The sequence below is a fragment of the Peromyscus eremicus genome, chromosome 1 (assembly GCF_949786415.1).
Source record: "Peromyscus eremicus chromosome 1, PerEre_H2_v1, whole genome shotgun sequence".
Lineage (NCBI taxonomy): Eukaryota > Metazoa > Chordata > Mammalia > Rodentia > Cricetidae > Peromyscus > Peromyscus eremicus.
Window position 1 is genome coordinate 53,188,956 of NC_081416.1, and position 26,547 is coordinate 53,215,502.

Here is a 26,547-nt window from a genome sequence, read left to right on the forward strand (position 1 = left end):
AGCTGTCCCCGCGCGCCAGCGCCCGCGGAACCTCTACGAGGCGCGCGGCTCCAGGCCAGCGCGCGCCCTTCTGCTCCGCGTGGTCGTTTCCATAGCTACAGACGCGCACTGGAGAAGGGGCGGGACCGGGGCGTGCGCGTCATTCCTAGCGCGACGCTCCGCCGCGCCTCCCGCCTTTCTGGTCTCAGGCCCTCCGCGCGCACGGCGACCGCTCCACCTGCGCGCCTTCGCGCTCGCCGCCCACCCCTGTCCGGTTCTGCGCCGGCGCGGGGCCCGCTAGGACGCGCGGGGGAATCGTGAGGCGCATGCGCAGTGCGCGGCCCGCCGCTCCGCTGTCGCCGGGCCGCCGCCGTTGCCGCCTCCCTACCGGCAAGTGCGAGGAGGAGCCGAGGGTCGCCGCCGCCGCCGCCGCCGCAACCATGGGGGTAAGTGAGGCTGGAGAAGTAATGGGAAGTACACAGCTGCCCTTCATCCTCCGCGTCCTCATTGTTTCTTGAATCCCCTCACGTGATCCTGACCCCTTCCAGCCTCACGTAACCCCCGACCCCCACTTGACCAGATCCTGTTGTAAGGGCCCCAGGGTTGAGCCTAGCCCAGGAATCCTCTTGGAGTCCCCTTCTCCCTTCCCCCTCCGCGCCCCGCGCCCCTCCTGCCCCTTCCTTCCTTTCTGACCTCCTTGGGTCTCCCCACACCCAAGCCCCTTTGCGTCCCTGAGGTTAGCCTCTTGCTCCTTGAGGTCACTCATCATCCGGCTGTCAGGGTCCCCAGCGGTTTCCTGCAATCCAGACTTGTAGGAAACTGAGGCCGGGAGACAAGAAGGCGCACGGCCAAGGTCACACCGACAATGGCCTGGGCGCTGGACCCCAGGAGCCCCGGTGGAATCTGCTTCCCGCTGCTCAAGCCTCAGCCCAGCCTGTTCCGCTACACTCTTGAACCGTCGTTACCAGCTTCCTCTTGCTCCTGATAAAATATAGTCTTCCTTCCCACAGAGGCCTGCCGGCTCAGCCCCTGGCTGCAGTAAAGTGGGTCTTAGAAGGTTAGATTGTTCTTAGTCAAGTCACTGCAGGTGGCTTGCAACGGGAGAGAGGGCGGAGGTGTACGGATGAGCAGGGAGGAGGGAGCCACTGGTGATGGCCCCGGCCAGGATGCATAGTAACCACCTGTTAAGCGCTGGCAGTAAGAAGATGCATTTCCGTGGCCTTTCCTGGAATGTGCAGATCTAGGGTTGGGCAAAAACAGTCTCTCGTATTTGAGTTCACACTCCTAAAAACGTAACTGGCCCTTCCTGATCCTGGCTTGTTAGGGTTCGTGTGGAATTTGCAGCACCTTTAGGGAGTCCTGCCTTTGGAACCGGATGACTCAGTGGCAGCCCCATCTTCAGGGGCCAGCGGCATGACACGGGCAGTGATGAGGCCTTTCTTGACCGGATTCTCTGCATCTGTGTGATGCACATGACCTCCCTCTCAGGACCGGGGTGAAAATTAAACAAGATAATGGATGTAAACAGCCCGCGAGGCGCCTTGGAAGCCGGGGCTGCTATTTTGCTTTATATTCTCAAACTCTGCTTTAGTGATCTAAAATAGATTGGTGCTACTTTTATCCCCTTGGGTTTGTCCCTACTGTCACTAACCTAGTTTGTTTGTTTTTTTTTCTTTTTTCACAAACAAATCAGCTTACTAGATGAAAATAATCTAGCCTGTGTCAAAACACTTTTTGGGAATCCATGTCAAAACAAACCTTGGGGGTCTGGGGTTATATAACTGTAGTAGAGTGTGTGCTTAGCATAGGTGAGGCCCTGAGTTCAATCTCCAGCATTGAAAAAAAAAAATACTCCCAAAGCATTTGTCATAGTTCAGGCAGTAATTTTTACTGCTGTTACCTAATATAAAGAAAATCAAGCTTAGAGACCTTGGCATATTTAACTTAGATTTTAGTAAGTGATCCTAGGCCCCAGCTGTTGTTGAAACTAAATGAAATTCAAGTTTTTAGTATTACTAACGCTTTGCCCAGAATCAGCCATTGCAGACTAAGCCCTCAGCAAGAAGGGAAACGTGCCTCAGTTTCTCTACTTCCTCATTGGTGGCATGAAGTAGTAGGACCCAGATACACTGCAGATTTTACTTCTTTTGGGTCCCACTCTATTGCTCATACTTTGGAGATGTTTCTCACAACAGCCTCCTTCCGAGTGTCTGCTGGCCTGAAAAAGCAGCAGAGACTTGAATTGCCTCACTGGCTCAGAGCTGGAGCCCTCCCAGTACTTTCATGGGCCCCGCCCTCATACCCCCATTCCCACAGGAGGTAGTACCCTGCTTCTTTACCCCAGGCTAAGTGAGAGCCACACCAGGTGGAGCACCTCTCCAAGGTTCTTTCTTTTTTCCCTTGAGATAGGGTTTCTCTCTGTAGCCTTGACTGTCCTGGAACTCACTCTGTAGACCAGGCTGGCCTCGAACTCAGAGATCCTCCTGCCTCTGCCTCCCGAGTGCTGGGATTACAGACATGTGCCGCCGCCACCGGCTCTCCAAGGTTCTTGTGCACCAGCTGCTACTCATCGATTTGAGTTAGATGTTAGATCTCTCTCTCATCGCCAAAACCAGCTGGACAGAAGCATTGGCACCGAAATCTAAGCGATGTTAAATCTCTGGAAGCAGCCACTTGTGTGTATGTGTGTTGTTGTTTTTTGCTTTGTTTTGTTTTCTCATTTCTCTTCGTGATTCCTGGGCCTCTTAGAACTGTGTAGAGTTACTGCTTTAACCAGAGTAGTAAAGGGAGATCAGCTCTGCAGCTACCCAGTGAAAGCAGTATTTACATAGCATAAACAGCTACATGGGATGTCGTGGGAGGGACTTACACTTCACAGTTCAAGCCTAAATTTGAATCTTGGATGTCCTGTTTGTGAGCACTGGGTGCATACACTGGTAAGTAAAGTAGATCCACCCCTGCCTGGTGGAGCTGAGTCCAAGGGAGGTTGGGAAGACCTCTCAGAACTCTGCTGGCTCTATGACTTGAGCTAGTAGCTTCTCTAAGCCTCAGGTTTCTTGTCAGAGCTGAGCTGTCAAACACATGCTCCTTGGAAAAGCAGTGGCAGGGGACTAGGGATACTTAGCTGTGTGTACAGTGCCTGCCTACCGTGCATGAAGTGCTGGCTTTGATCCTAGTACCATATAAACTGGGTGAAGTGACAGAGGCCTGTAACTCCAGCACTCAGGAAGTAGAGGCAGGAGGAGCAGAAGTTCAGGGTCAGCCTTAGCTACATAGCAAGTTAGGGACCAGCCTGGGCTATAGGAGATCCTGTTCCTACTGCCACACACACACACACACACACACACACACACACACCCCCAATGCACTAGCGGAGTGTCCAGCGGAGTGGTTCCTGTAAACAGACCGTTTCTAAAGCTGGAGGTACAGCTCAGTGTAGTGCAGTTCCTTGCCATGAATGAGGGTGGGTCCTAGCACAGGTACAGTCCGAAAGAGACTGTCTGATGTATAGGACCGTTTTATCTGTATAGCGGCTCAGTCTATGGTTGAGGAGACTGAGGTTTTGACAAATTGAATAACTACCAAAAGGATTTTAGGTAACATGCCTAAAGTCACAGCTATCAAGTGAAAGAGCTGAGAATCAAATCCAGGTCTCTTGACTCAAAATCCCACTCTTTTTATTATATAAAGCTCCCTTGGGAAAGACACTTAACCACAATGAGCTTTACTGTTCACTGTGCTTATTTCCCATTTTAATTAGGCAAGGTTTCCCTCGTCCCTGCAGGACAGCCTTACCTCCACAAGGCTGCAGTGAAGCTAATTGGAACAGTGGGAGACCACTCTAACTGGTGCTTGCTGGGGCTGAGGGAGAGCCCCTGCCTGTGTGGCCCAGCCTGCTACAGCCTGCCTCCACCTCTCACTCTGTGCTGGCAGCCAAGTGCTTAAGGGGTCTTTTCATTATCTCAGTCTTCGGTGGCAGCCGTGGGCCTCAATTTGAGGGTTGCCTGGCTCACCAGTCAGCCTGCAGAACGAGTCTTAGGAACTACGTACGTTCAGAAATGAGGTGCTGTGGAGCGAACCCGGGTTTCATGCTTTTAGGGGCCTGGGAGTCACACTTGCCTTCCAGCACCTTTACTCCTGCCCCACACTGTGTTTGACAATCTGTTGGCTTGGCAGGGTGGAGAAGGGCCTTCTCTCTGCTGTGAAGGTGAAGGTATGTTGCATCCCTGACTCCCTGGAGATGTTCAGATGGTCATTCGGGGTGGTAGGTGGGGTATAGCCTGGTCTGATTGATGGGAAGCTCTGGAGACTTTTATCTGTCCTTTCCCTTTTCCTTGTTCCTGCCTTAGCATGGAGGTAGGGTGTGAGGTGGCACCGTTGGAAATCCATTCCCAGATAGATAGGCATCAAGAAATGAGTTGCTGAGTGGTGGCCTGAGAGCACCTGAGGCCTCGAGCTTTATCTCTGCAGGGATATGAGAAGGTCTTTGTTTGGTGACTGAGTTGAAGTCTAGATGTGCTTCTTCCCCTGGGAGACAGGTGGCCTGCTGCACAGACACTGCGTCTGTGGCCTGGCCCCTGACCCCTGGGGAACTGCATGAGTCATGTTCCCTTAGCCTCAGTTTCTTAATGGGTAAAGGTAAGTGATGGTTTCCACTCTGAGCCTTGAACCATGTGTTCTGTGAAAGTGTTTTGTTAACCAATTTCAGTGTTGTCCTGAAGCCCAGATTCCCAGAGGAAAAGTGAATACTGGAAAGCCTGTCTGGGAGAGGGGCCACTTCTGTTCCCTTTGGCATGTCTGTGAAGACAGCCTCGGTTTGGGGGTATAGCTAAGTGTTAGTTAGATCACTGGCCTGACATGCACAAGGCCCTGAGTTCCACCCCAGCACCACGAAGGCAAAATTCTGCTCTACTCTCTTTATATGCCTTTCTCAGTGGAGGTGAGACCTGAGAGCCAGCCTGGCTCCTGGCGTACTACTGGGAAGTAGTAGATGGTGCTGGCACTTTGGCTGGCGTTTTGCCTGCCAGAAGAATCTTAGGAGTTCTGTGTCTAATTCTTTTACCTTCTGGTTGCTAAGCAAGAGTTAAGCAATGTTGTTTCTTAGAACAACCAGGCTGAAGTTATGCTTTGGAACTTGCCCAGCTGTTTAACAGCTGGTTTTCAATTCATGTGAATGTGGATTGTTTAGTGCCCTGTCCTAGGGCCAGGCAGTGCCATGGTCACATTGGCATTGATGTTGTTTGACCTCTTTCCAGTGAGCTGTAGGAGAGGTAGGGCTGGAGTCGGGAGATAGGGGCTGCCAGGTCCTCCCTGGAGGGTGAACAGGAGCTGTAGTGAGCACCTTTCCCTAGTCGTGACAGCACCAGGCAGGTGTTGGAAGTCTTACTCTCAGATGAGGGCTTGAGGCTCTTGTTCTAGGATCTGGCAGGGAAAGAGGAACAAGCACCTTTGGTGAGAAGCTGGGGCCATAGCTTACGCCTGTAATCCTAGACTTGGGAGGCTGAGGCAGGACGATTACTGTTGAGTTGCAGGCCTGCCTGAGCTACAGTATGAGACCACCCTCTTCCCCTGCTCCCCTCCATGAAGGAGGGGTTTTGAGGAAGCCCACATTAGCCTTCAAATAGGGTCTGGTGAAGATGCAGGTAAGAACAGCATGCCTTTGCTCGTCCCTGCTGGCATGACCCTGCAGCTTGGTCTTGCTGACCATGTGGCACCTTTGCCCTGAGGTGAACCCATGAGGCCTTCAGTCCAGCTTTTTCATCAACAGGTGCGTGGTGTGCCTGCCACTTGTTGGCCTTTGCTGGGCAGAGCTTCCAGAAGTGACTCTGTACTGTGTCTTGAAGCCAGTGTGCCCTGGCCCTCGAGTGCATATGATCCTGAGTCCACAGGGTTGTGTCTCTTGGAATCAGAAGATATAAAGGGCAGTGGTCTGGGGCCACCTCACATCCCAGAAAGCTCCCCTAAATGTTCCTGAAAGTGGATGCTTCCTCCTTAGGAATATGCATCACTGCTGGGCCAATAGGCTGCAGGATGGTCGACACTCCCCAGGATCACACAGCTGGATGAGTGCTCTTCCTGGAAGGAAGCTGAGAAGTCTAATGATCCCTACCTCTCCACTTTGACCTCAGGACCATGGGGGAACAGTGTTCCCTGCTGGGCCATACCCAGGTTTCCTGTTGCAGGGCCAGGTCAATGGGTACAAGGCCCCTTGGGTTCCTCTGGGGGGCTTAGCCACAGCCCTTCTAGTGGTGGTGTTTTCCTTGTTGGCAGAGAAAGTCCAGCAAGGCCAAGGAGAAGAAACAGAAGCGGTTGGAGGAGCGAGCAGCCATGGATGCTGTCTGTGCGAAAGTGGATGCTGCCAACAGGGTAACTCCTTCTCAGTTCTACCCTCAACTTTAGCTTGGTTTTTTATTTGACTTCTTGGCGCCACCCAGTGGCAGATCTGTGGCACTGTACACACCAGCCTATGCCCAGGCAGAGTTGGGAGGAGGACTTGTGGTTGGCTCAGACGGGGGCGGGGAGTGTGAAGAGGCTACGGGTCTTCCTGATATGGAACTCGGGAAGAGTTTTTGCTATTTTGCTTTTGGGTGAGGAAATCTCCCTCATGAGACACAACACATGTTGTTCTTAACCCTTCCTTCTTTCAGAGGTTCCTGGCTACCCACAGGTGCTGTATGTAAGCTCTGCTTTACCCAAGGCTTCAGAGGCCTTGTCCTGGAGCTGTAGTCAGAGAAGCAGCAGCTGGGAATCGGCTCCTGGAGGCCTGGGAGCTTTCAGTCTGAGCAAAGGGTTTGGCCTTGGTGGCCTTCCTGCCTCATGCGATATTTCACATTGCTTTTTTCCTAATTTTGTTGAGGGTGGGTGCACATGGGGGGCAGAGGCTTTAAAGTCCCCTGGAGCTGGTATTACTAGAAGTTGTAAGCTGCCCTATATGGGTGTTAGGAAATGAACTCAGGCCCTCTGGAAGTGCAGTAACCACTCTTAACCCCTGAGCCATCTCTCCAACCCATTAGGTCACTTTTTATTAATCTCCATCTTGGTAGAGAGCTGTGCCTCTGAAGGATGCCCTTCAAGGCCATGCTTTTCTGTCCGGGGTGATGGACAGGTTATAGTTAGTTGGCAGTCTTGTTCCTGAAGCACTCAAGCAGATCAGCCACCTCTTTCCTGGGATAGCTACACAGGGCAGGCATTATGCCACAGGCTAGTGGTGTCCCTTCTCTTCCACCACATAAAGCTGACATCATGGTCTCCTCACCAGTGTCTTCCTTCATCTCTGTCTTCTTTCTCTACACAGCTTGGAGACCCTCTGGAGGCGTTCCCAGTCTTCAAGAAGTATGACCGCAATGGGTGAGTTGTGCTTAGCATTCCTAATAATTATTTCCTGGGGGTCCTTGGGCATTCACTCCTCCAGAGTCTTGCATGTTTCCCTCCAGTGTGAAAAGGCAACAGCTGGCTGGTTACCTTCTATTGGTTTTGTCTCCCAGTTAAAATGATGTAGGAATTGGTAGGTGTGCAAAGATTGTGTGTCATTGAGGTTGCACAGGTGAGGACTGATAGCCCTTTAGGACTTACAATTTTCTCTGTTCAAAGAATCAGGTAAAGCCAGACAGTGGTGGTGTACGCCTTTAATCCCAGCACTTGGGAGACAGAGGCAGGCGGATCTCTGTGAGTTCAAGGCCAGCCTGGTCTACAGAGCTAGTTCTAGGACAGCCAGAGCTACACAGAGAAACCCTGTCTCAAAAAAACAAAACAACAAAAAAAGAATAAGATGAAACTTGGAAACTTGTTGGCCTACTGTTGCATTTTATGATTGGGAAATTGAGGCTCCAAAAGTTTGAATGAAGTTTCTGAGTTTATGGAGTATGCCCTCACATCTGAAGGAGCTTTTAATTCCCAATTAAGTGTTTTTTCCTTGAGTATACAGTATGTAATCACTTAGCCCGTCTTACCTCAGTTTTATAATGGTTCTAAAAACTTGGCTTGGAGAGGGAAAAGGATCATGAGTTTGAGACCAGCCTAGGCTATACAGTAAGACACTGAAAACAAAGAGTAAAAGAGAAGAAAGAAAAAGATTGGGGTCTAATGGTCCCTTCCTTCCTTAGGAGGAGTTAGAAGGGTTAGGTGCAAAGCTCTGGTCCACGGAGCCTGCTGATGGTAACCATGGCTGTCGTGACTGCTGTTCCAGCTGATGTTTGGTTCTGGGTTGCAGACTTCCCCTCTGTCTTCCTGAGTGGTGTTTTTGTACTGTGCTGGCTTGCTTCAGGAAGGTCAGAGGTTACAGTTTCTCTATTATGGTGAAGAGTGGCTGGACTTCGCATTATGCCCCTGGAATAAGCCACTCATGCACCGTAAGCCTTGGTTTCTTACCTGTCAGATAGGGTAATGCTAGAATTTAAGAGGTGTGCTAAGATGAGCTAATACCCAGGTAGAAAGTAAACGAGGAAGAGAGGAACAGCTGTGTAGATTCCAGAAGCCTTATGGCCTTTTATAGCTATGTGGCAATCATGAATCAATTCACTTACTCTTACCTCTTCCTATCTGGGATCTGACATGTGACAGTTCTTGTAGCAGCTTTGTTATTCCATTTCTGGGAAGTCATGGCATGGTTTAGGGATCGCTTCTGTCATTTTTCTTAGTGTTTTCACATGTGCTGGGCTTCTATTGACTTCCAGAAATCTGAACCTGCTCTGAAGCAGGCCACACCAGCAGGCTCGGCTCTTTCATATGGTTCCTGTAGCTGTGATCTTTCTTCAACATGCCTGCGATAGCACTTGAAGCTGACGTGGGGAGCTTCCCATGAGTTTGAGGGTTGCATACTGATTCAAGGCCAGCCTGAACTTCATGGAGAGACCTTGGCTCATAAAACCAAAAAAATAAAAGAATGCAGATCACAGTGGGCTGGACTTTGGGTATTTTCTAGCCAAGAGGTACAGAGCTGGATTTGGATGGTTCTAACATGTTGGTTCTTGTGAAGAAAGGTTCTTCCAAGGCAGGAGGTTAAGATCTTGCCAGTCAGCAGAGATGGCCGTGGATTTCAGTGGGAACTTCCATTGGGAAGATTGTGTCAAAGGCTCCTGAGAGATGCTGATGTGGGAGTTCTTAAATGCTTAATTTTAGACGGGAGTGCCTATCACTTTAGTAGTTGGGAGACTAAAACAGAAGACTCATGAATCCAAAGTTAGTCTGAGGTACATAGTGAGACCCTGTATCTGAAAAAAAAAGGACTGCCTGGGGGTGATGGTGCATTCCTTTAATCCGGGTACTCAGGAGGCAGAGGCAGGCTGATTGCTTGAGTTCAAGGCCAGCCTGGTCTGTATAGTAAATTTCAGGACAGCCAGAGCTACACAGAGGAAGCCTGTTTCCAAACAGACAAAAAGGCTGATGAGGCGGTTCTGCAGGTAAGTGCTTGCCACACAACCCTGATGACCTGAGTCTGATCCCCAGATATCCCATCAGAGAAGAAGAAAACTTGTTTCCCACAACTGCCCTCTGACCTCTGTGTGAGTCTTCACTCATACACACCACACACACACTCAAACCTTTTGTGTGTGTGTTTCAAGACAGGGTCTCACTATATAGCCTCGGATGGCCAGAACTAGCTTACTATGTAGACCAAACGGATCCGGACTGTCAGATCTGTCTGTCTCTGCCTCCTGAGTGCTGAGACTAAAGGTGTGCCCCCCCCAACACTCAGTGTGAAATAACTAAATAAGTATTTGTTTCATTGTATTTTCAATTGTATGTATGTATGTCGGTATGTATGCAAGTGTCCTGAGATCAGGGTACCAGACTGACTCCAGAGCTCCAGTTACAAGCCATTGTGAATGGCCTGATGTGGGTGCTGGGTGCCAAACTCAGGTCTTGGAAGAGCAGCAACTGATCTTCTTTTGTTTTTTGTTTTTTCTTCTGTAAAAGCTTGAGTTTTCAGACTAGTTCCCCTCCATCTCATTGGAAAGAGGGACCTTAGTGCCTAGAGCAGTGGTTTGTACACTGTTCCACCTGTGTAACCAGCTCTCAGTCCCTACTGGGTGTCATGAGGAAGAGGCCATTGGGACTGGGCTGGGTGAGGGCTCTTCTAGAAAGGCCAGCTCACTCAGCTGCTGTGAAGGAATGATAGGTAGCTAAGAGAGACCTGGTCCTGTGAGAGCCCAGTGAGAAGAGGGCCAGAGATACAGTTAGCAGGACTAGTGCTTACAAACAGCTAGGGAGCAGAGTGTTTCTGGTAATTATCAGAAATGGAGACTGAGCAGGTAGGGGAAAGCAGAGAGGTAGCCAAGGAGAGCAGTTGACAGAGTGAGTCTGATAAAGACACTACAGGTGAGGCAGGAAATGGGCCCTGAGGCAGGGTGGTGGCCATGTGATGACAGTTGTTAATCCTAGGTCTGGAAAACTTGGCTTTTCACTGTAGGGTGTTTGAGACTGGCATGCCTCCCTAGTCTTCCAGGGAGGAATAGCAGTGTCCTGGTGAGAACCCTAGGCCTGATGCCTCCCTGTCTGCTTCTCAGGTTGAATGTCTCCATTGAATGTAAACGAGTGTCTGGATTGGAGCCAGCCACTGTGGATTGGGCCTTCGACCTCACCAAAACCAATATGCAGACTATGTAAGCATGGCCCCATCGAGGGCAGCCCTGCACCCCAGTGGCTTTCTTCCAAGGTCCCTGTCCTGATTGCCCCAACTCCTCAGGTATGAGCAAAGTGAGTGGGGCTGGAAGGACCGAGAGAAACGGGAGGAAATGACTGATGACCGAGCCTGGTACCTCATTGCTTGGGAAAACAGTTCCATCCCAGTTGCCTTTTCTCACTTCCGATTTGATGTGGAGTGCGGGGATGAAGTCCTGTACTGGTAGGAATCGAGACTTAACGTGGGTAGAGGGAGGAGACCAAGTGGCAGAGCCCACTGAGCCTGTCTGGATCTGAGGGCCGCCTGGGAGCTGCAGACTCCTGCTGTGGACCTGGACCCTCTCTCTGGCACTGTCCTGTGCACTCACTCCTCCACTTTCTTTGTTAGCTATGAAGTGCAGTTGGAAAGCAAGGTACGGCGGAAAGGCCTAGGGAAGTTCCTCATTCAGATCCTGCAGCTCATGGCCAACAGGTAAGGGCTGCTGGGGGAAAGAGCTGCACTAAGGAAGCCACTGACCTTGGGCTTTCTTGGAGGAAAGGGGCATCCAGACCCTGTCAGAAAGCTGACCCTGCTTTGCTGTGGCTCCAGGTTAGAGAGCAAATAGGGCAGATCCCTGACACTGGGGCACTGACCAACCTGCAGTGGTGGGAGGGTCTCAGTGCCAAGGTGCCCAAGACTTCTGCAGGCTGGAGGAGGGACTGGAGGACTCCCTTTGAGGCAAAATGGAAGGGGGAGAGAGAGGAGGCCTGACCTTAGGCTCTGTTCTGTGTTGTTTTGTTGATGTGCTTTGTTGTTGTTGTTGGAGACAGGGTTTCTCTGTGTAGCCCTGGCTCTCCTGGAACTCAAAGAGATCCCCCTGCCTCTGCCTCCCAAGTACATGTGCCACTACCGCTGGCTTCCAACTTGTTTTTCATTTTTATGAGGGTATGGGTGTTTTTCCTGTGTGTGTATATGTACCATGTTTGTGCTTGGTACCTTTGAAGGCCTGAAGAGGGCATCAGATTCCTTGGAACTAGGGTTGCAGATGGCTATGCACCACTGTGTCAGGGCTAAAGATTAAAACAACCAGTGTTCCTAACTCCTGAGATGTTTCTCCAAATTGTGTGTGTGTGTGTGTGTGTGTGTGTGTGTGTGTGTGTGTGTGTGTGCTTAAGATATATCTTGGGAGCTGGAGAGATGGCTCAGAGGTTAAGAGCACTGGCTGCTCTTCCAGAGGTCCTCAGTTCAATTCCCAGCAACTACATGGTGGCTCACAACCCTCTCTAGTGGGATCTGATGCCCTCTTCTGGCATAAAGGCATACATGCAGCTAGAGCACTCATACATTTAAAAATCAAACAAACAAATATATATTTTATTTCATTTTACATATCTTTATTTATATGCATGTCTGCCATGTGAGTGCATTGCCTGAAGAGGCCAGAAGGGTATGGGATACTCTAGATCTTTAGTTGAAGGAGGGTGGGTGTGAGCCACCCTGAGGCTGGAAAATGAACTCTGGTCCTCTGGTGTTCTTCACTGCTGAGCCATCTCTCTAGCCCCTTGATTCCGTTTCTAAAAGATGCTCACTCTGCTCTCTTTCAGCACACAGATGAAGAAGGTGATGCTAACTGTATTTAAACACAATCATGGCGCCTATCAGTTCTTCCGAGAGGCACTGCAGTAAGGAGCAAGGCTCTGGTGTGGTCTTGGGTGGTTAGTGTACTCCCTCTGCTGGTTCCCAGGCGCCTGCTTGTCCTCCTCCCGATACGTCGGTGGTCTGGGGATTGGGGTTTGTGAGATGGTGTGCCAGTGTCCTTTGACTTGGTCCCTGTGCCTGTTCCACAGGTCACAGAACTGCTGTAGAAGTTGGCAGCTTGGGAGCAAAGCCAGCAGCCAACACTTTCTCCTGTCTGTGTTGCAGGTTTGAAATCGATGACTCTTCCCCTAGCATGTCTGGTTGCTGTGGGGAGGACTGCTCCTACGAGATACTGAGCCGGAGGACCAAGTTTGGGGACAGTCAGCATTCCCACACAGGCGGGCACTGTGGTGGCTGTTGCCACTGAACTCCCAGAATCACTTGCAAGTGAAGTCACTCTCCTTAGGCCTGTCCTCTTCCCTGGTCTTAAGCCACTTGCCAGGTAACCCTGGAGCTGTGGGTGTCTTAGCCCTGCATGAGCCAGCGTACCCTGGGGAGCAGTGACCCCTGCCGCTTTTCCACCCCCTCCTGGAAAAGCAGAGTGCTAGGAGGGGACACAGAAGGAGAGGGTGCTGTGAGAAGGATGATCGGTCGGCCACTGAGCCCATCCTTGTTCAGTGGCTGCCTCCTTGATTAGCTCTTGGGCCCCTAAAATGGAAGGTTCCCCACTTGTCTGCAGCTGGATTCCTGACAGGGCCCCACACCATGCTCCATATGGACAAATGGAATGTTTATACCCACCTTTGTGAAAGACCTGAAGTCTTCCGGTCCCCAGAAAGGATTGAATGCAGATCTGGGTACACAACAGCCCTTGGACATTTTTACTCTGGGAACCAAGTACTCTCCTGGAGACCATGTAGCTCTTTGATGCCAAGATGCAGGGGTTCGTGCCGTGTCCTCAGAGAGCCACAGGGTGGAGTCTCAGGGGACCAACCAACTTCAGGGGGGGAGACTGTGTGTCTCCATCACTGTCAGCATGGCAGAGAAGACCAGGAAGAGCTGTCTGTCAGTTTCTTCTGTGTTTGCCGAAGGGATGTGGCATCTCTGGGCCTTTGGATTTTGCTGCATTTCTCCTGATCTTGACTCAGCCTTTTTACTCAAGAAGGAAGTCACAGTCCTGCCTGTTCTCACACTTCTGACTTCAGCCCAGATACCTCTGTTCTTAGTCTCAAGGGGAGTAACATCAGGGAGCCCCTCTTCTCCCCCAGCAGGACCCCTCCTTCCTGGTATTGTCAATACCATTTCCTCCTCCTCTTGGTGCTGATAGCTCTCTGGAGGGGGGTTACCCCCCCCCCCCCAGTTTGAGGAGCCCCAGCCAGCAGCAGGCCCCTTAGCCTGTTTCCCCTAGCCCTGTCCCTCACTGCCTCAGTGAGGCACTTGTGCCACTGTCCTGGCCCCGCTGGGATACATCAGGAATGCCTTTCAGTGGCTCACAGCTGCTTTTCTGTTACTGGTATCACCCTACAGTGGCAGGCCAGAGCCAGAAGGCCTTCCTCTTCAGAGGATGAAGAGATGTAGGCTTAGAACTTGAACTCATCCTGACCTCTGGGCCATGTTCTTCCAAGGAAGCAAAACCAAATCCTCACCTAGGAACACACACCTGCCACTTCCCTGTTGCCGCCCTGAGGTCTGCTTTGGGACATGGCAGAGAGCTTACCTGTGATTGCTCTGAGACTCTTCCTGACCTCAGTCTGCTCACCTCACCCCTGATGCCTGCCTGCCTGGCTGTCCTGGCAAGTCTCCCCAGAGCAGTCGCCTCTCAACCAGATCCTTGCTTGCGTGGTAGCCTGGGCATGGAGGGACCTTTTTTGCCATGATCTGTCCTCTTAAGCATCCCGTGCTGTTCTCAGCCCTGTCAGCCTTGCCTTGCAGAGGGCCTTGCAGCTTTACACTGGAATAGGTCTACCTTTGCCTGGCCTGCTAGATTTTGGGGCTGTACCCCTGGTGAGAGTTGAAGCTGCCCAGAGGGGATTGGTAGGCTTCTTCCAAGAATCATGAAACATGGACATGCTTGGAAGAGTTACTCCTGATCCTCGTCTATCTTAGATCATGAATTTCTGATACCTCCCACCTAGGGGGACCAAAAGGAACCCCCAGTATAAGCCCCATGTGAGGTGAATTGAGTGTCTTGTCTCCAGTCACTGGACACTTGGCACCAGGGCTCTCATGGTGCATAGTGCCTGCCCTGCTCCTCACCCTCTGCAGGCCACATCCCAAAGGGCCCTTCAGGATCTCACTGGACCAGAGGGATGGTGGCCAAGACCAGCAGATCTCCTGTGGGTGTTGAGCCCAATGATTTATCAGGCATACTTCATCTTCTACCCTCCTCATGATTTTGAGAAACAGAAGGTCTAGCCTGCTGTACCAGGCTCTTGGTTTTTGTTCAGGACATGTTAAAATGTTTTTAAAGGTTTTTGTTTTGTTTTAGTGAACCTATCCCATTTCAGGTTATTTTTGTTGCTGTTAAATGTGTATGGTTCTTTTTAACACTTTCTGGAGGTTTTTTGTGTGGTTTTTTTTTTTTTTTTTTTTTTGTCTTTTAGCAGAAAGTTGGAAGGTAAATTTCTTGTTTTATATATTTTTTCCTAGAACTTATCACTGGAATCAAAGGGGGAAAACATCTCTCTTTGTATCAGTTTTATTTGTACGTCATTAATAAAAGACACTTTGTTCAGATGCTGGGATGGTATCCAGATGCTGGGTGCCATGGGCAGTGGGTGTCAGGCATTGGCTTTGGGAGGCACATAGTTGTACCAACCCCACGCCCTTCCTAAAAAGGAAGCCTTGGGCAAGTGGAGCCCAAGTGGAAGTGTTTGTACCATTTCCCAGAAGTTGCAGGGTGAGGTCAGGGATGTTCAAAATACTGTCTGCTTGGCATCCTGGAGCAGGCCCTGAGCCAGGCACTGTGACTCTGGACATCAACACCCAGACATGAATTCAGTCCCCTGTGTGAGTTGAAGGATGAATTTTGTCCCTGTGTTTACTACAATACTCAGAGTATTCCTCATCAGTCTTCAACAAGGACTCTGAAGTCTCCTCAGACAAAAAGGCCCAAGAATGGGTCAGACCTCTGCAGCATGACTGGTAGAGTTCCGTAGCTTGTTACCTAGGCTGGGCTCCTGCCGGGCACAGGCTCAGAGGCAGGAGGTGGTCTGGGGAATTGGAACTCAGAAGAAATTCCTGTAGACAGAGGAGAGACTGTCTTCATACTCTTAGTCAGGTGTGGTGGTAGATGAAAAAGTCACTGAGGGTCCAGAGGATACTGAGTACACCTGCTCACACCAGGGGAAGGGTAGGCTGGGGTCCAGCTCACACTGAAGAGAGCTCTAGTGCCTGCCCTGTGATTGCTCTCAAAGCTGGAAGCACTGTTCCATGTGAGGATGGTGATTTTTATCACCATTACAGCCCTGAAGGGGTTAACTGTCAGGGTCCCCTGCTTCCAAGTCCCAGATGGCTGTACTAGCATCTTTCTTTTGGATCCTAGGGTGCCAGCCAGACAGCTGTGCCTGCAGGGGCAGGAGCAGACACTGTTGGCCCCTCTGCATTGACACCTCATTGCTCCACCCAATAGCTGTGCCCCAGGAAGAGCAAACACTCTTCCAGGACCCTGAGACACTGTCCCTTGCCCCACTCTGCCCTGTTTGCCTGCTTGGGTTCCTAGACCAGCTCTTCCTAACAGTGAGCCAAACCCTGTCCTCCACCTTCTAGATTTTGCCAGGCTATTGTTTGGCCCCATATTGGGTATATCCTGAAACCATCCTGGTGTCTCCTGCTGCTGTCACTGCCTAGGGAATCCGTTTCCTGTGGATGTAGGAAGGCCCAGCTACCCTCATCTTCCGTGAGAGCCACAGAGTAGGAGTCTAAAGACCAATCCAGCTTCCTGCAGGCAACCCTCCTGCCAGCCCTAGGGTTCAGTGTCTGTACCATTCAACATGCTGAGGAGAGTTCAGACTAAGAGAAGACTGCAGAGCCAGCCTTGAGTTCTTTAGCAGCTCCAGGTCAGGTGCTTTGGGAGGTGGCTGAGGGCAGGAAGAGCAAAGGCACTTTCCCGTGACATTGGCCTCAGCATTTGCTGGGCCCATGCCTTTTATAAACTGCAGTAAAGGACGCCTGGTGATTCTCCAGACTGTCCAGTGGTATCGTGGGCCAGCTGAGATGGCCACTAGTCATTCTGGTCGATGTCTATCCACCAGACATGCAGAGTAGAGGTATGAAGTGGATATCAGAGCTAGGGACCACATCCCCTGCCCATTCTCAAGGCCTGGCATCTCTTCCTAGTGTCCTGTACAGGGAAGGGGGTGTGGTAGAAACAGCTTGGGCCCTTGAACCAGAGGCAGGGTCTCAGGTAAGGGCCTTTTAACCCTCATCACGGTGTAGAAGGGCCCCAGCAGTCAGCTTGTTGGGCAGTCACAGGTAAGGAATGGTGCTCCTTATCCTTGCAGGCAGCACAAATTACCCAGAGTACTAGAGGGTGAGAGGGTTTAAATGAGAATGTTCCCCATAGACTCAGAAGTTTGAATACTTGGATCCCAGTTGGTGGTGCTGTTTGGGTACATTTAGGAGGTGTGGCCTTGCTGAAAGAACTGTGTCATGGGGGGCAGGCTTTGAACTTTCAAAGCCAGGCACCATTCTATTTCTGGCTCTCTTCTTTGTGCTTGGGGATCAAGATGTAAGCTCAGCTTCTTGCTCCAGCCACCATGCCTCTGCGTGCTCCTCTACACCATCATGGCTTTTTTTTTTTTTTTTTTTTTTCTTTTTCTTTCGAGACAGGGTTTCTCTGCGTAGCTTTTGGAGCCTGTCCTGGAACTCACTCTGTAGACCAGGCTGGCCTCGAACTCAGAGATCCGCCTGGCTCTGCCTCCCGAGTGCTGGGATTAAAGGCGTGCGCCACCACCGCCCAGCCCATCTGGAACAGTAAGCCCAAATAAACTCAGTCTTAAGTTACCTTGGTCGTGGTGTTTTAGCACAGCTAGGAAAGTAATACAGGGATTTCTGTAGCTGGACATGGCTCATGCCTGAAATCCCAGCACTCAGGGAGGCTGAAGCAGGAGGACCACCACTATCTGAGAGCAGCCTAGGCTACGCAGGGAGTTCCAGGCCAATCAGGACTGCAAGAATGAGATCCTGTATTAAACAAAACAATAACTAACAATGACAAAGCCTAATGTGTGTATTCCTGTCATCCACCCCAGCACTTGGGTGGCAGAGGCAGAAGGATTGCTGTAAATTGGATGCTAGCTTAGTCATCCACATAGTAAGACCTTGTCTCAAAAACTTCAAAAAAGCAGCAGCTGGGCATGGTGGTGCATGCCTTTTCATCCCAGGGAGGCAAAGACAGGTAGAGCTCTGAGTTCAAGGCCAACCTGGTCTACAAATCGAGTTCCAGGACAGCCAGGGCTGTTATACAGAGAAACCATGTCTCAAAAAACAAAAACAAGCCAGGCGGTGGTGGCACATGCCTTTAATCCCAGCACTCAGGAGGCAGAGGCAGGTGGATCCCTGTGAGTTTGAGGCCAGTCTGGTCTACTGAGTGAGTTCCAGGACAGCCAGAGCTACACAGAGAAACCCTGTCTTGGGGGGTGGGGGGACGGAGACAATTTCAAAAAACAAAAGGAGGATACCCATCCAAAGTCCCTATTTGGTTGGAAACTTGATAGTCAAGGATGGCCTTGAATTTCTGATTCTCCTGCCTCTGCCTCCCAAATGCTGAGATTACAAGGTTGGACCACCAAGTCAGGTGGATACAGTGCTGGGGAGCAGAATCCAGGGCTGCCTTTGTGCATGCTGTGCAGTCATCTGACTTGAGCTGTAGTCCCAGTTCTTCCTTCTCTTCAATCAATGGTAAAACTGTATGTAGACTCAAGATTATTATCAGTGTTATTTGAGACACCTCTCACTATGTAGCTTTTCTGGTCTAGAACTCCCTCTGTAGACCAGGCTGGCCTCAAACTCAGATCTGCCTGCCTCTGCGTCTAAGTGTTGGGGTTAAAGGTGTGCCCCAGCACACCAGCAGGTTATTTTGAACTCTTCTTTTGGGATAGACTCTCATGCTGGGATTATGCACGTACTGCCTGCCTTCTTACACAGGCGCTGGGAATCTGAACTCAGGCTTCACATTTAATTACTGAGCCATCTTCCCTCGTCCTGTTTACTTACTTTTGGGGAGGGGCAATCTGTCCTGGAACTTGAGGCGGTCTTTCTGGCTTGGTCTCATTTGCAAGGACTATAGTCATACCCCAGCACTGGGCCTTGCAGTCTGCTTTTACGCCTGGCTTTTTCCTCCATACAATGCTCATGAGACCCTTTTTGAGATAGCAGGGTCTCACTCTGTAGACCAGGCTGGCCTTTTACTCACAGAGATCCACCTGCCTCTGCTTCCTGAGTACTGGGATTAAAAGCATGCACTGTTGTGCCTGTCCTTTTTTAAAAACAAAAACTTTGCGTGTGGGTGTTTTGCCTACATGTATATCTGTACACAATGTGTATGCAGTGCTCACAGAAGCCAGAAGAAGACGTCAGATCCTCTGGAACTGGAGTTACAGACACTTGTGAGCTGCAATGTGGGTGCTGGGAATTGAACCTGGGTCCTCTGGAGGAGTAGCCAGTACTCTCAACCACTGAGCCCTGTCTTAGGGTTTTTGTTGTTGTTGTTGTTGTTTTGTTTTGTTTTTGTTTTTTGAGACAGGGTTTCTCTGTATAGCTTTGCGCCTTTCCTGGAACTCACTTGGTAGCCTAGGCTGGCCTCAAACTCAGAGATCTGCCTGGCTCTGCCTCCCGAGTGCTGGGATTAAAGGTGTGCGCCACCACTGCCCGGCTCTTTTAGGGTTTCTGTTGCTGTGAGGAGATACCACAGCTGGGCGGTGGTGGCGCAAGCCTTTAATCCCAGCATCCGGGAGGCAGAGGCAGGCGGATCTCTGTGAGTTCAAGGCCAGCCTGGTCTACAGAGCGAGATCCAGGACAGGTTCCAAAGCTACACAGAAAAACCCTGTCTTGAATGAAGAAAACAAAAAGAGGCACCATGACCACGGCAACTCTACTAAAGGAAAACATTTAATTAAGGTGGCAGCTTCAGAGGTTTAGTCCATTATCATCATGGTGGGGAGTGTGGCAGAGGCATACAGGCAGATGTGGTCCTGGGGGAGTAGCTGAGAATCCTACATCTTGCAGGCAACAGGAAGTCGACTGAAACACTGGGAAGTATCCTGAGCTTAAGAAACCTCAAAGCTTGCCTCCACAGTGGCACACTTCCTCCAAGAAGGCCACACATCCTAATAGTGCCACTCCTATGAGATTATGGGGGCCAATTACATTCAAACTATCACACTCTTTCAAGCCCTTTTATCACGGGGACTGAACCCTAAATATTGTGCATTTTAGGAAAGTGCTGTACCACTAATCTAAGCCCCAGAACTTTTTAGGGTATGTTATATACACAGATATGTGTGGGTACACATACTTGTGTACACACAGGTAGAGGTCAGAGGAAGGGAGACAAGATCCCTCACTGGGGCTGGAGAGATGGCTCAGAGGTTAAGAGCACTCTTCCAGAGGTCCTGAGTTCAGTTCCCAGCAGCGACTTGGTAGCTCACAGCCATCTATAATAAGATCTGGTGCCCTCTTTTGGTGGACAGGCATACATGCAGTCAGAACACTATATTAATAATAAATCTTTTTTAAAAAAATCCCACACTGAGCAATACACTTTCCATTTTTACTAGGCTGCTTGTGTGTCTGTCCTCCCAGCACTAGACTTATGGGCACATGTGGCTATACCTGGCTTTTTATTTTACATTTTATTTATTTATTTATTTGTGTGTGTGTGTGTGTGTGTGTGTGTGTGTGTGTGTGTGTGTGTGTGTCAGGGGACAACTTTTAGGAGTTTATTTTTTCCTTTTGCTGTGGGTTCTGGAGATCAAAATGTGTTGTTGGGGTTAGTGGTGTCTTTATCCACTGAGTAGCCTCGCTAACCTTAGTTTTGTTTTTGTTTTTTTTTTAATGTGAATCCTAGGGATTTGAACTCAGGTCTTCTTGTTTCCACAAGACTTCTTATCCACTGAGCCATTTCCCAAGCCCCCCCTATTTTTTTTTTTTTAATTTTCATTTCAAGACAGTCTAAATTGCACAGGCAGGCATTGAACTTGTGATTCTCTTACCTCTGCTTCCTGAATAGCTGGGATTACAGGCTAATGCCACCAAGGTCTGGTTTATACAGCGTTCCAAATATGTATACTCCTCCTCATAGGTTTTCTGATTCATATTCTCTCTCTCTCTCGCCCATCCCTACTCTCCTATAAAAGGATTGTCCCTGGTAGATTTTGCAAGGGGGATAAAGAAGACAGAAATGTTGGAACTACTTTAGCAGAAAGGTCTGGGGCAAGCTCTGGTACTACTTTCTTACCACTCTGGTGGGGGACAAGCCTTGTCACAGGGGCCCGAGGACACCCTGGGACAGAGCCCAAAGCTTCCCTCCTTATCCCAAAGTGCCATTCTCGGAGGAAGTCTTCCTGGAGTGTCTCCAGGCCCTTCTCACGGCTCTACTCACACCTAGACATTATTCTCTTGTTTCCTAGAACCCAAGAAGACAACAGGAATGTCCTTGCCCCATCATCTTCCTGGGTGATAGCAGCTCCAACTGTGTCCCTAGGGATGGGGGTGAGAAATTTAGAATTATCTATCCTAGGCTGTTTGCCAGGGCCCAGAGAAAAAGAAAGACAGGGGTGGCTAGTAACTGAGGATGTACCTACCAGGTTAATTTAGGACCCGGGGACACATCCAGAGGAGGCATGAGACACAGCCTGCCCTCTAAGACACCCTGGTCCATTGTCACCTTTCACTACCCTACCACATCATCCCAGGAGCTCCCTCCGGTTTCCCATCTCTCCCCGGTGCTCCATTCTCACAGCCTTTGATGCTATTGACCTTGAATGTAGAATGAACTTCTGAAGTTGGGGTTGGTGGTGGATACCTATAACCCCAGCACCCAGGAGGTTGAGGCAGGGAGAGTACCAGAGCCAAGGCAGCCTGGGCCACAGAGCCAGGTCCGGCCTCAGCATATCAGACAACAAACAAGCAAACAAATAAAAGAAAACCTTCATCTCTAGGGCTTGGGTTGTAGTTCACTTGGTCAAATTTTTGCCTAACGTGCACAAATCTCCGGGTTTGACACTCAGCCCTGCATAAACTGGGCATGACAGTATAGGCATGTAATCCCAACAGTCAGGAGATGGTGGCAGGAAGATCAGAAGTTCAGGGTTATCCTGTAGGACCTAGGGCTTCAAGCCAGGGATACATAAGACCCTGTTTAAAGAGACAAACCCCTCGGAAGCTCCAGAGGCTCCTTTCTCTCTCTGCAGCAGCTGGTATGCAGTTCCAAGTGTGGCCTCAGGCTGCAGACCTGCCCTGGAATCCTGCTTGGCAGCCTCTTGGCTGCACATCGTCAGCAGCCTGTTTCCCTGTGGTGCAGCATCACAGAAACACTAACAGCTCCCTTCATGGCAGTGAGGGAGACACTCGAGACGTGCAGCTGGGGCCTGGCTCTAAGGCTCACCCTACTCCCTTTTCTGCCTTGCATTTTACCTCCTTGAATACGATACATTCTTCCAGTGTCAGAGGATTGTCAGGCCACTGGGAGACAGTGTGGGTGGCCAGACAGCCTCTGCCTTCAGGTACTTGCCCAGACTTTGGATAGAGACCCACCCTGTGACAGGCTAGTGTTACCAGAACTGCTGCAGGATGTGGAGGAGGCAAAGGTGTGGAGTGGTCAGCAGAAGGTTTCCTGAAGCAGTGTCATCCAAAGACACTGCCTAATAGATGGCAGTTTTTGTTTATTTATTTATTTTGATACAGGGTCTGTGTAGCCCTGGTTGTCCTGGAACTCACTCTGTAGAACAGGATGGCCTTGAACTCAGAGGTCTGCCTGCCTCTGCCCCTCTGAGTGCTGGAATTAAAGGTATACACCACCATGACCTGTATTTTATGGCTGTTTTATTTTCACCATAGCTTTAAATGTTTGCTTATTGTGGGCTGGAGAGATGGCTCAGTGGTTAAGAGCACTAGCTGCTCTTCTGGAAGACCCAAGTTCAGTTCCCAGCACCCACATGGCGGCTCATAACTGTAACTCCAGTTCTAGGGGATCCAATACCCTCACACAGACACATGCAGGGAAAACACCAACGCACATAAAAATAAATAAATCATTTAAAAAAGATTTCTTATTGTTACATTTTTCTTCTAAAGGATGAGAAACCTGTCTGCCTTGTTCATCACAGTGTCTGGCACACCATTGGGCTAAACGCATATTTGCTGAATAAAGAAGGCTATGTCAGTATGTGGAGGCTAGGACAGGGAGCTGGCATGATGAGGAGGCAACAGAAAAGGTGCTCTAGGTAGAATACAAAGAGTAAAAAGGCCGAAGCCTGGAGAGGTGGAGAAGGGACCCAGACACAGGGACAGAAATATGGAACATTGATAAGTGAAGCAGAAAGGCAATCTCCATGACCGGGGAAGTGACTAGGAAGCAAAGGGGGAACCACTTTGGTCAGGGGTGTGTCTAGTAAAGCAAGAAGGAAGGAGGGAGGGAGGGGGGGAAAGGGACGGAGAGAAAGAATAAAGGCAGTGGGGAGACAGATGGATAAAGAGGGAGCTGGCCATGATGCCACATACCTGTAATGGCAACAGCCTGGGCTACAGGAGACTTAAAAAAACAAAACTATGTCCCTAACAGACACACAAGGAGGGAGGCAGAAGCTGAGAACCGTTAACAGTTACATGGAAACTAGTATCTGAGAGGGTAATAGTAAGTGAGTGAGAGTAATCTGCAGGCTGGAGTGGTTAAGAGCGCTTTCTGCTCTTGCAGAGGATCAGTTCAGTTCAGTTCCCGACACTCAACATGACTGCTCACTATCGCCTGTAACTTCAGTTCCAGAGGACCCACCACCCTCTTCTGGCCTCTGTGCACTCTGCATGCAGGTGGTGCACAGATGTACATACAAACAAAAAGGTTATACACACAAAATAAAAATAAAAGATGTTTTGTATGTGTTTGTGTGTTTTTAAAGAGATAGGCTTTCTCTGTGTAGTCCTGGCTGCCCAGGAACTCATTCTGTAGACCAAATTGGCCTCGAGCACAGGGATCCGTTTGCCTCTGCCTCCCGGGTGCTGGGATTAAAGGCATGTGCCAGCACCGCCTGGCTATTAACAATGTTTTTAAAAGTAGAGGCAACTAGTTAGAGGCTGGAGTCACCTGCTCAGGCCTGGCAGAGAGAGGATACTAAATAGTGTCTGAACGGGGGAGGAGTCAAGCATGCAGTTAGCCTTCTGGCCTGCGTGTGCAGGTGGGACAAAAGCTGTCTCGTTTCTCCTCCCAGCTCCGGTAGGATGGTGTCGATTGGATGGTGTCGATTGGCTGTTTCGAGGAGCGCGCCAGAAACAGCCCAGGCGGACGAGGGGCGCGTCGTGACGTCATTTCCGAGCCAGTTCCGTGCGGCCGGGTCCAGCGCCGGAACTTCCGGCTGGTGAGGCCGTCTTCCTGACCTTGGGCTCCCGCTGGTCCTCGTCCAGTCGTTCCGCGCCGTCATGTCTGTCCTGACGCCGCTGCTGCTGAGGGGCCTGACCGGCTCGGCCCGGCGGCTCATGGTGCCGCGCGCTCAGATCCACTCGAAGCCGCCGCGGGAGCAGCTCGGGGTCCTGGTGAGCGGGACCGACAGGGTGCTGGGGCGGCCTGCAGCTCCGGCTCGGGCCTGTCTGCAGGGCGTGGAGGGGACAAGTTGCTTGGAAGCTCTTAAGCCCTAGCTAGGACTTTCCCCCAGTCCCTGGGTCTCAGGTCAGCCCGTCAGACTCTGCTTGGCTGTTTACTCGCTGCTCAGCCTCTAAGCCAGTTTACCTTTCCATTTTTTTTGGTGGGGAATGCCTGATAACTGGCAGCGACCGTAATGGTGTTGCCGCAATTTTTTTTTTTTTTAAGGAGGGGTGCAGGAGACCCACTAGGTCTTTGGGATTCTCAGAAATGTAGGATGATAGTTGTTTTCACTTTTTAAACGTTTTTTTAAATTGAGACAGGGTCTCATGTAGCCCAGGCTGGCCTCGAACTTGTAGTCATATTTGACTTTGAACTGATAATCCTGTCTGCATCTTTTTAGTGCTGGGATTACAGGCATGTGCCACCACTTTTGGTTTATGTGGTGCTGGAGATCAAACCCAGGACTTTCTCAAAAGCTACATCCGGGCCCAGGCCCCTTCCTCTTTTTTTTTTTTTTTTTTTTTTTTTTGAGCTTTTCTATTTTAAGTGAGAGTGGGTCCTGAATTAGGCCTAGAACCAAAGCGTTGCCACTGAGGAAACATTAACAATCAAGTCATGCCTGTCTGTAGTCCCAGGTACTGGGGAGGTTGAGGCAGGAAGACCAAGCTCAGGAATTCAGGTCAGTTTGGGCAACATAATGAGACTTTGTCTCAAAACAAGGGCCTGGGAGCTGGAGAGGTAGGAGGCTCAGCACTTAAGAGCATTTGGTGCATGATCTCCCTAAGATTGGAGCTTGGGTCCTGGCAACCATGTATTAAGCCAGATGCTTGTGACTCCAGCTCCAAGGGAACTGACACCCTCTCCTGACCTCTGTGAAAGTATAGGAGCACACACCTGTGCTCACACTCCACCACACACTACACAAATGCAGATAAAACAAATCTTTAAAAGTTATAAAAAAACACTCAGGCAGTGCTGGCCCATGCCTTTAGTCCTAGCGCCCATGAGGCAGAGGCAGGTGGATCTCTGAGTTCGAGGCTATCCTGGTCTACCAAGTGAGTTCCGGGACAGCCAGAGCTACATAGAGAAACCCTGTCTTGAAACAACAACAACAACTGAAAAGAAAAGAAACAAGAAAGAAAATACACAAACAGCAAGGGTCTGGGGAAATGGCTTATTTGGTAAAATACTTGCCTCACAAGCATGAGGATTTGAGTTTGGACACCCAGCTGGTTAAAGACCATCTAGTCTTTCATAACCTCAGCGGTGCTAGGGGCAGAGGCAGGGAACTCCCTGGAGCCCACTGTTAGCTTGTCTAGCCAGATCAGCGAGTTCCAGGTTCCGTGAGAGAACCTGTCTCAAAAAAATGAAAGTTAGAAGAAGAGCAGTTATGGGAAATGCTAGACGTCAAGCTCTCCTCCACCCACAAATGGGCACATCAAAAACAGCACACATAGCCATACATATACACACCCCAGTAGGCATGGTGGCACAAGAGTGTAATTCCAGGACTAGGGTTTGGGCAGAAGGATCTCAAGTTCAAGGTCAAGCTTGGGGTACATAGTAAGAGTCTTGCCTGTACATCTCCCCTCCCTGCAGACAAATAAATTTAAAAAAAGGCTGAGAATGGGCTTGGCATCTGAAAGAATGTCCCTCCTCAGAGTCTCCCTGTGTCTCTGCCTGTCCCTCCCTCACATATGCTGGGGATTGAACTCAGGCCCAGGTTGCTTTCTTTAGTATGGGTCTGCTGGACTTTTTTAGTCTATCTTCCCGAGGGGCTTTCCCATGCCTAGGGACCAAAACTTGGGCATACTAAGAATCGTTGCCCTGAGGGACCCTTATCTCTTGTGCTCTATGTAGGATGTCACCGTTGGGCTCACTTCCTGCTTCATCTGTTGCCTCCTGCCCGCGGGCTGGGTCCTGTCACACCTGGAGAGCTACAAGAAGCGAGAGTGACAGGATCTGGTCCCTCATCCTGTGACTAGACCACTCTGGCCAGCCCATCTTGATCATGTTCCTGCATTGGGCTGGCCTCCCCTGGGATCAAATGCCATTCAGTTCCAGTCACCTCTTCTGCAATCATGACCGCTCAATGTCTCCATGATGACAGCTGGAACCACAAATACTGCTTCTGCTTGGCAGGTCCCCCTTGTAACAATAAAGTCTTATTTAAACCTTGCCTCAGAAATACATTGTGCCCTCCTGCCCTGGGCTCCTGCCTGCACACAGGAACTGAGGATGGTGTTGGATTGGGGTCTCCGGAGGGACGCCTTGGCTGGGGCAGGCCCCAGTGCTGTCTGAGGTGGCTTAGGTGGATGTCAGCTGCACTTCACTTATTTCAATGGCTCTCAGCTTCTGGAAAACACCTTGGTTACTGAGCACTCCACCTTGTTGCCTATCCCTTCCAGTTCCCTTGCCTGTACCAAGTTCATTGGCTCCCTGTAAGTGCATGTGCGCATGCACAGGGCTCCATCTTTAAGACCAACTCTGTAGCTGTGATCCTTTGTCAAGTGTCTTTCATGTGCAGCACCTT

The 26,547-nt window shown here is 50.3% G+C and overlaps 2 protein-coding genes across 2 annotated transcripts; both read left to right on the forward strand.

Annotated features, from left to right (window-relative positions):
- Positions 1-409: 409 nt before the first annotated feature.
- On the forward strand, positions 410-13,567 carry Naa40 (N-alpha-acetyltransferase 40, NatD catalytic subunit). Its single transcript, XM_059261826.1, has 8 exons — positions 410-425; positions 6,250-6,345; positions 7,274-7,326; positions 10,485-10,580; positions 10,664-10,822; positions 10,988-11,071; positions 12,184-12,261; positions 12,503-13,567. Exons 1-8 carry the CDS (start codon positions 420-422, stop codon positions 12,642-12,644), a joined length of 714 nt encoding a protein of 237 aa, XP_059117809.1. The 5' UTR covers positions 410-419; the 3' UTR covers positions 12,645-13,567.
- Positions 13,568-23,770: 10,203 nt separating this feature from the next.
- LOC131897676 (cytochrome c oxidase subunit 8A, mitochondrial) lies at positions 23,771-26,193 on the forward strand. Its single transcript, XM_059248655.1, has 2 exons — positions 23,771-23,965; positions 25,875-26,193. Exons 1-2 carry the CDS (start codon positions 23,852-23,854, stop codon positions 25,968-25,970), a joined length of 210 nt encoding a protein of 69 aa, XP_059104638.1. The 5' UTR covers positions 23,771-23,851; the 3' UTR covers positions 25,971-26,193.
- Positions 26,194-26,547: the final 354 nt, after the last annotated feature.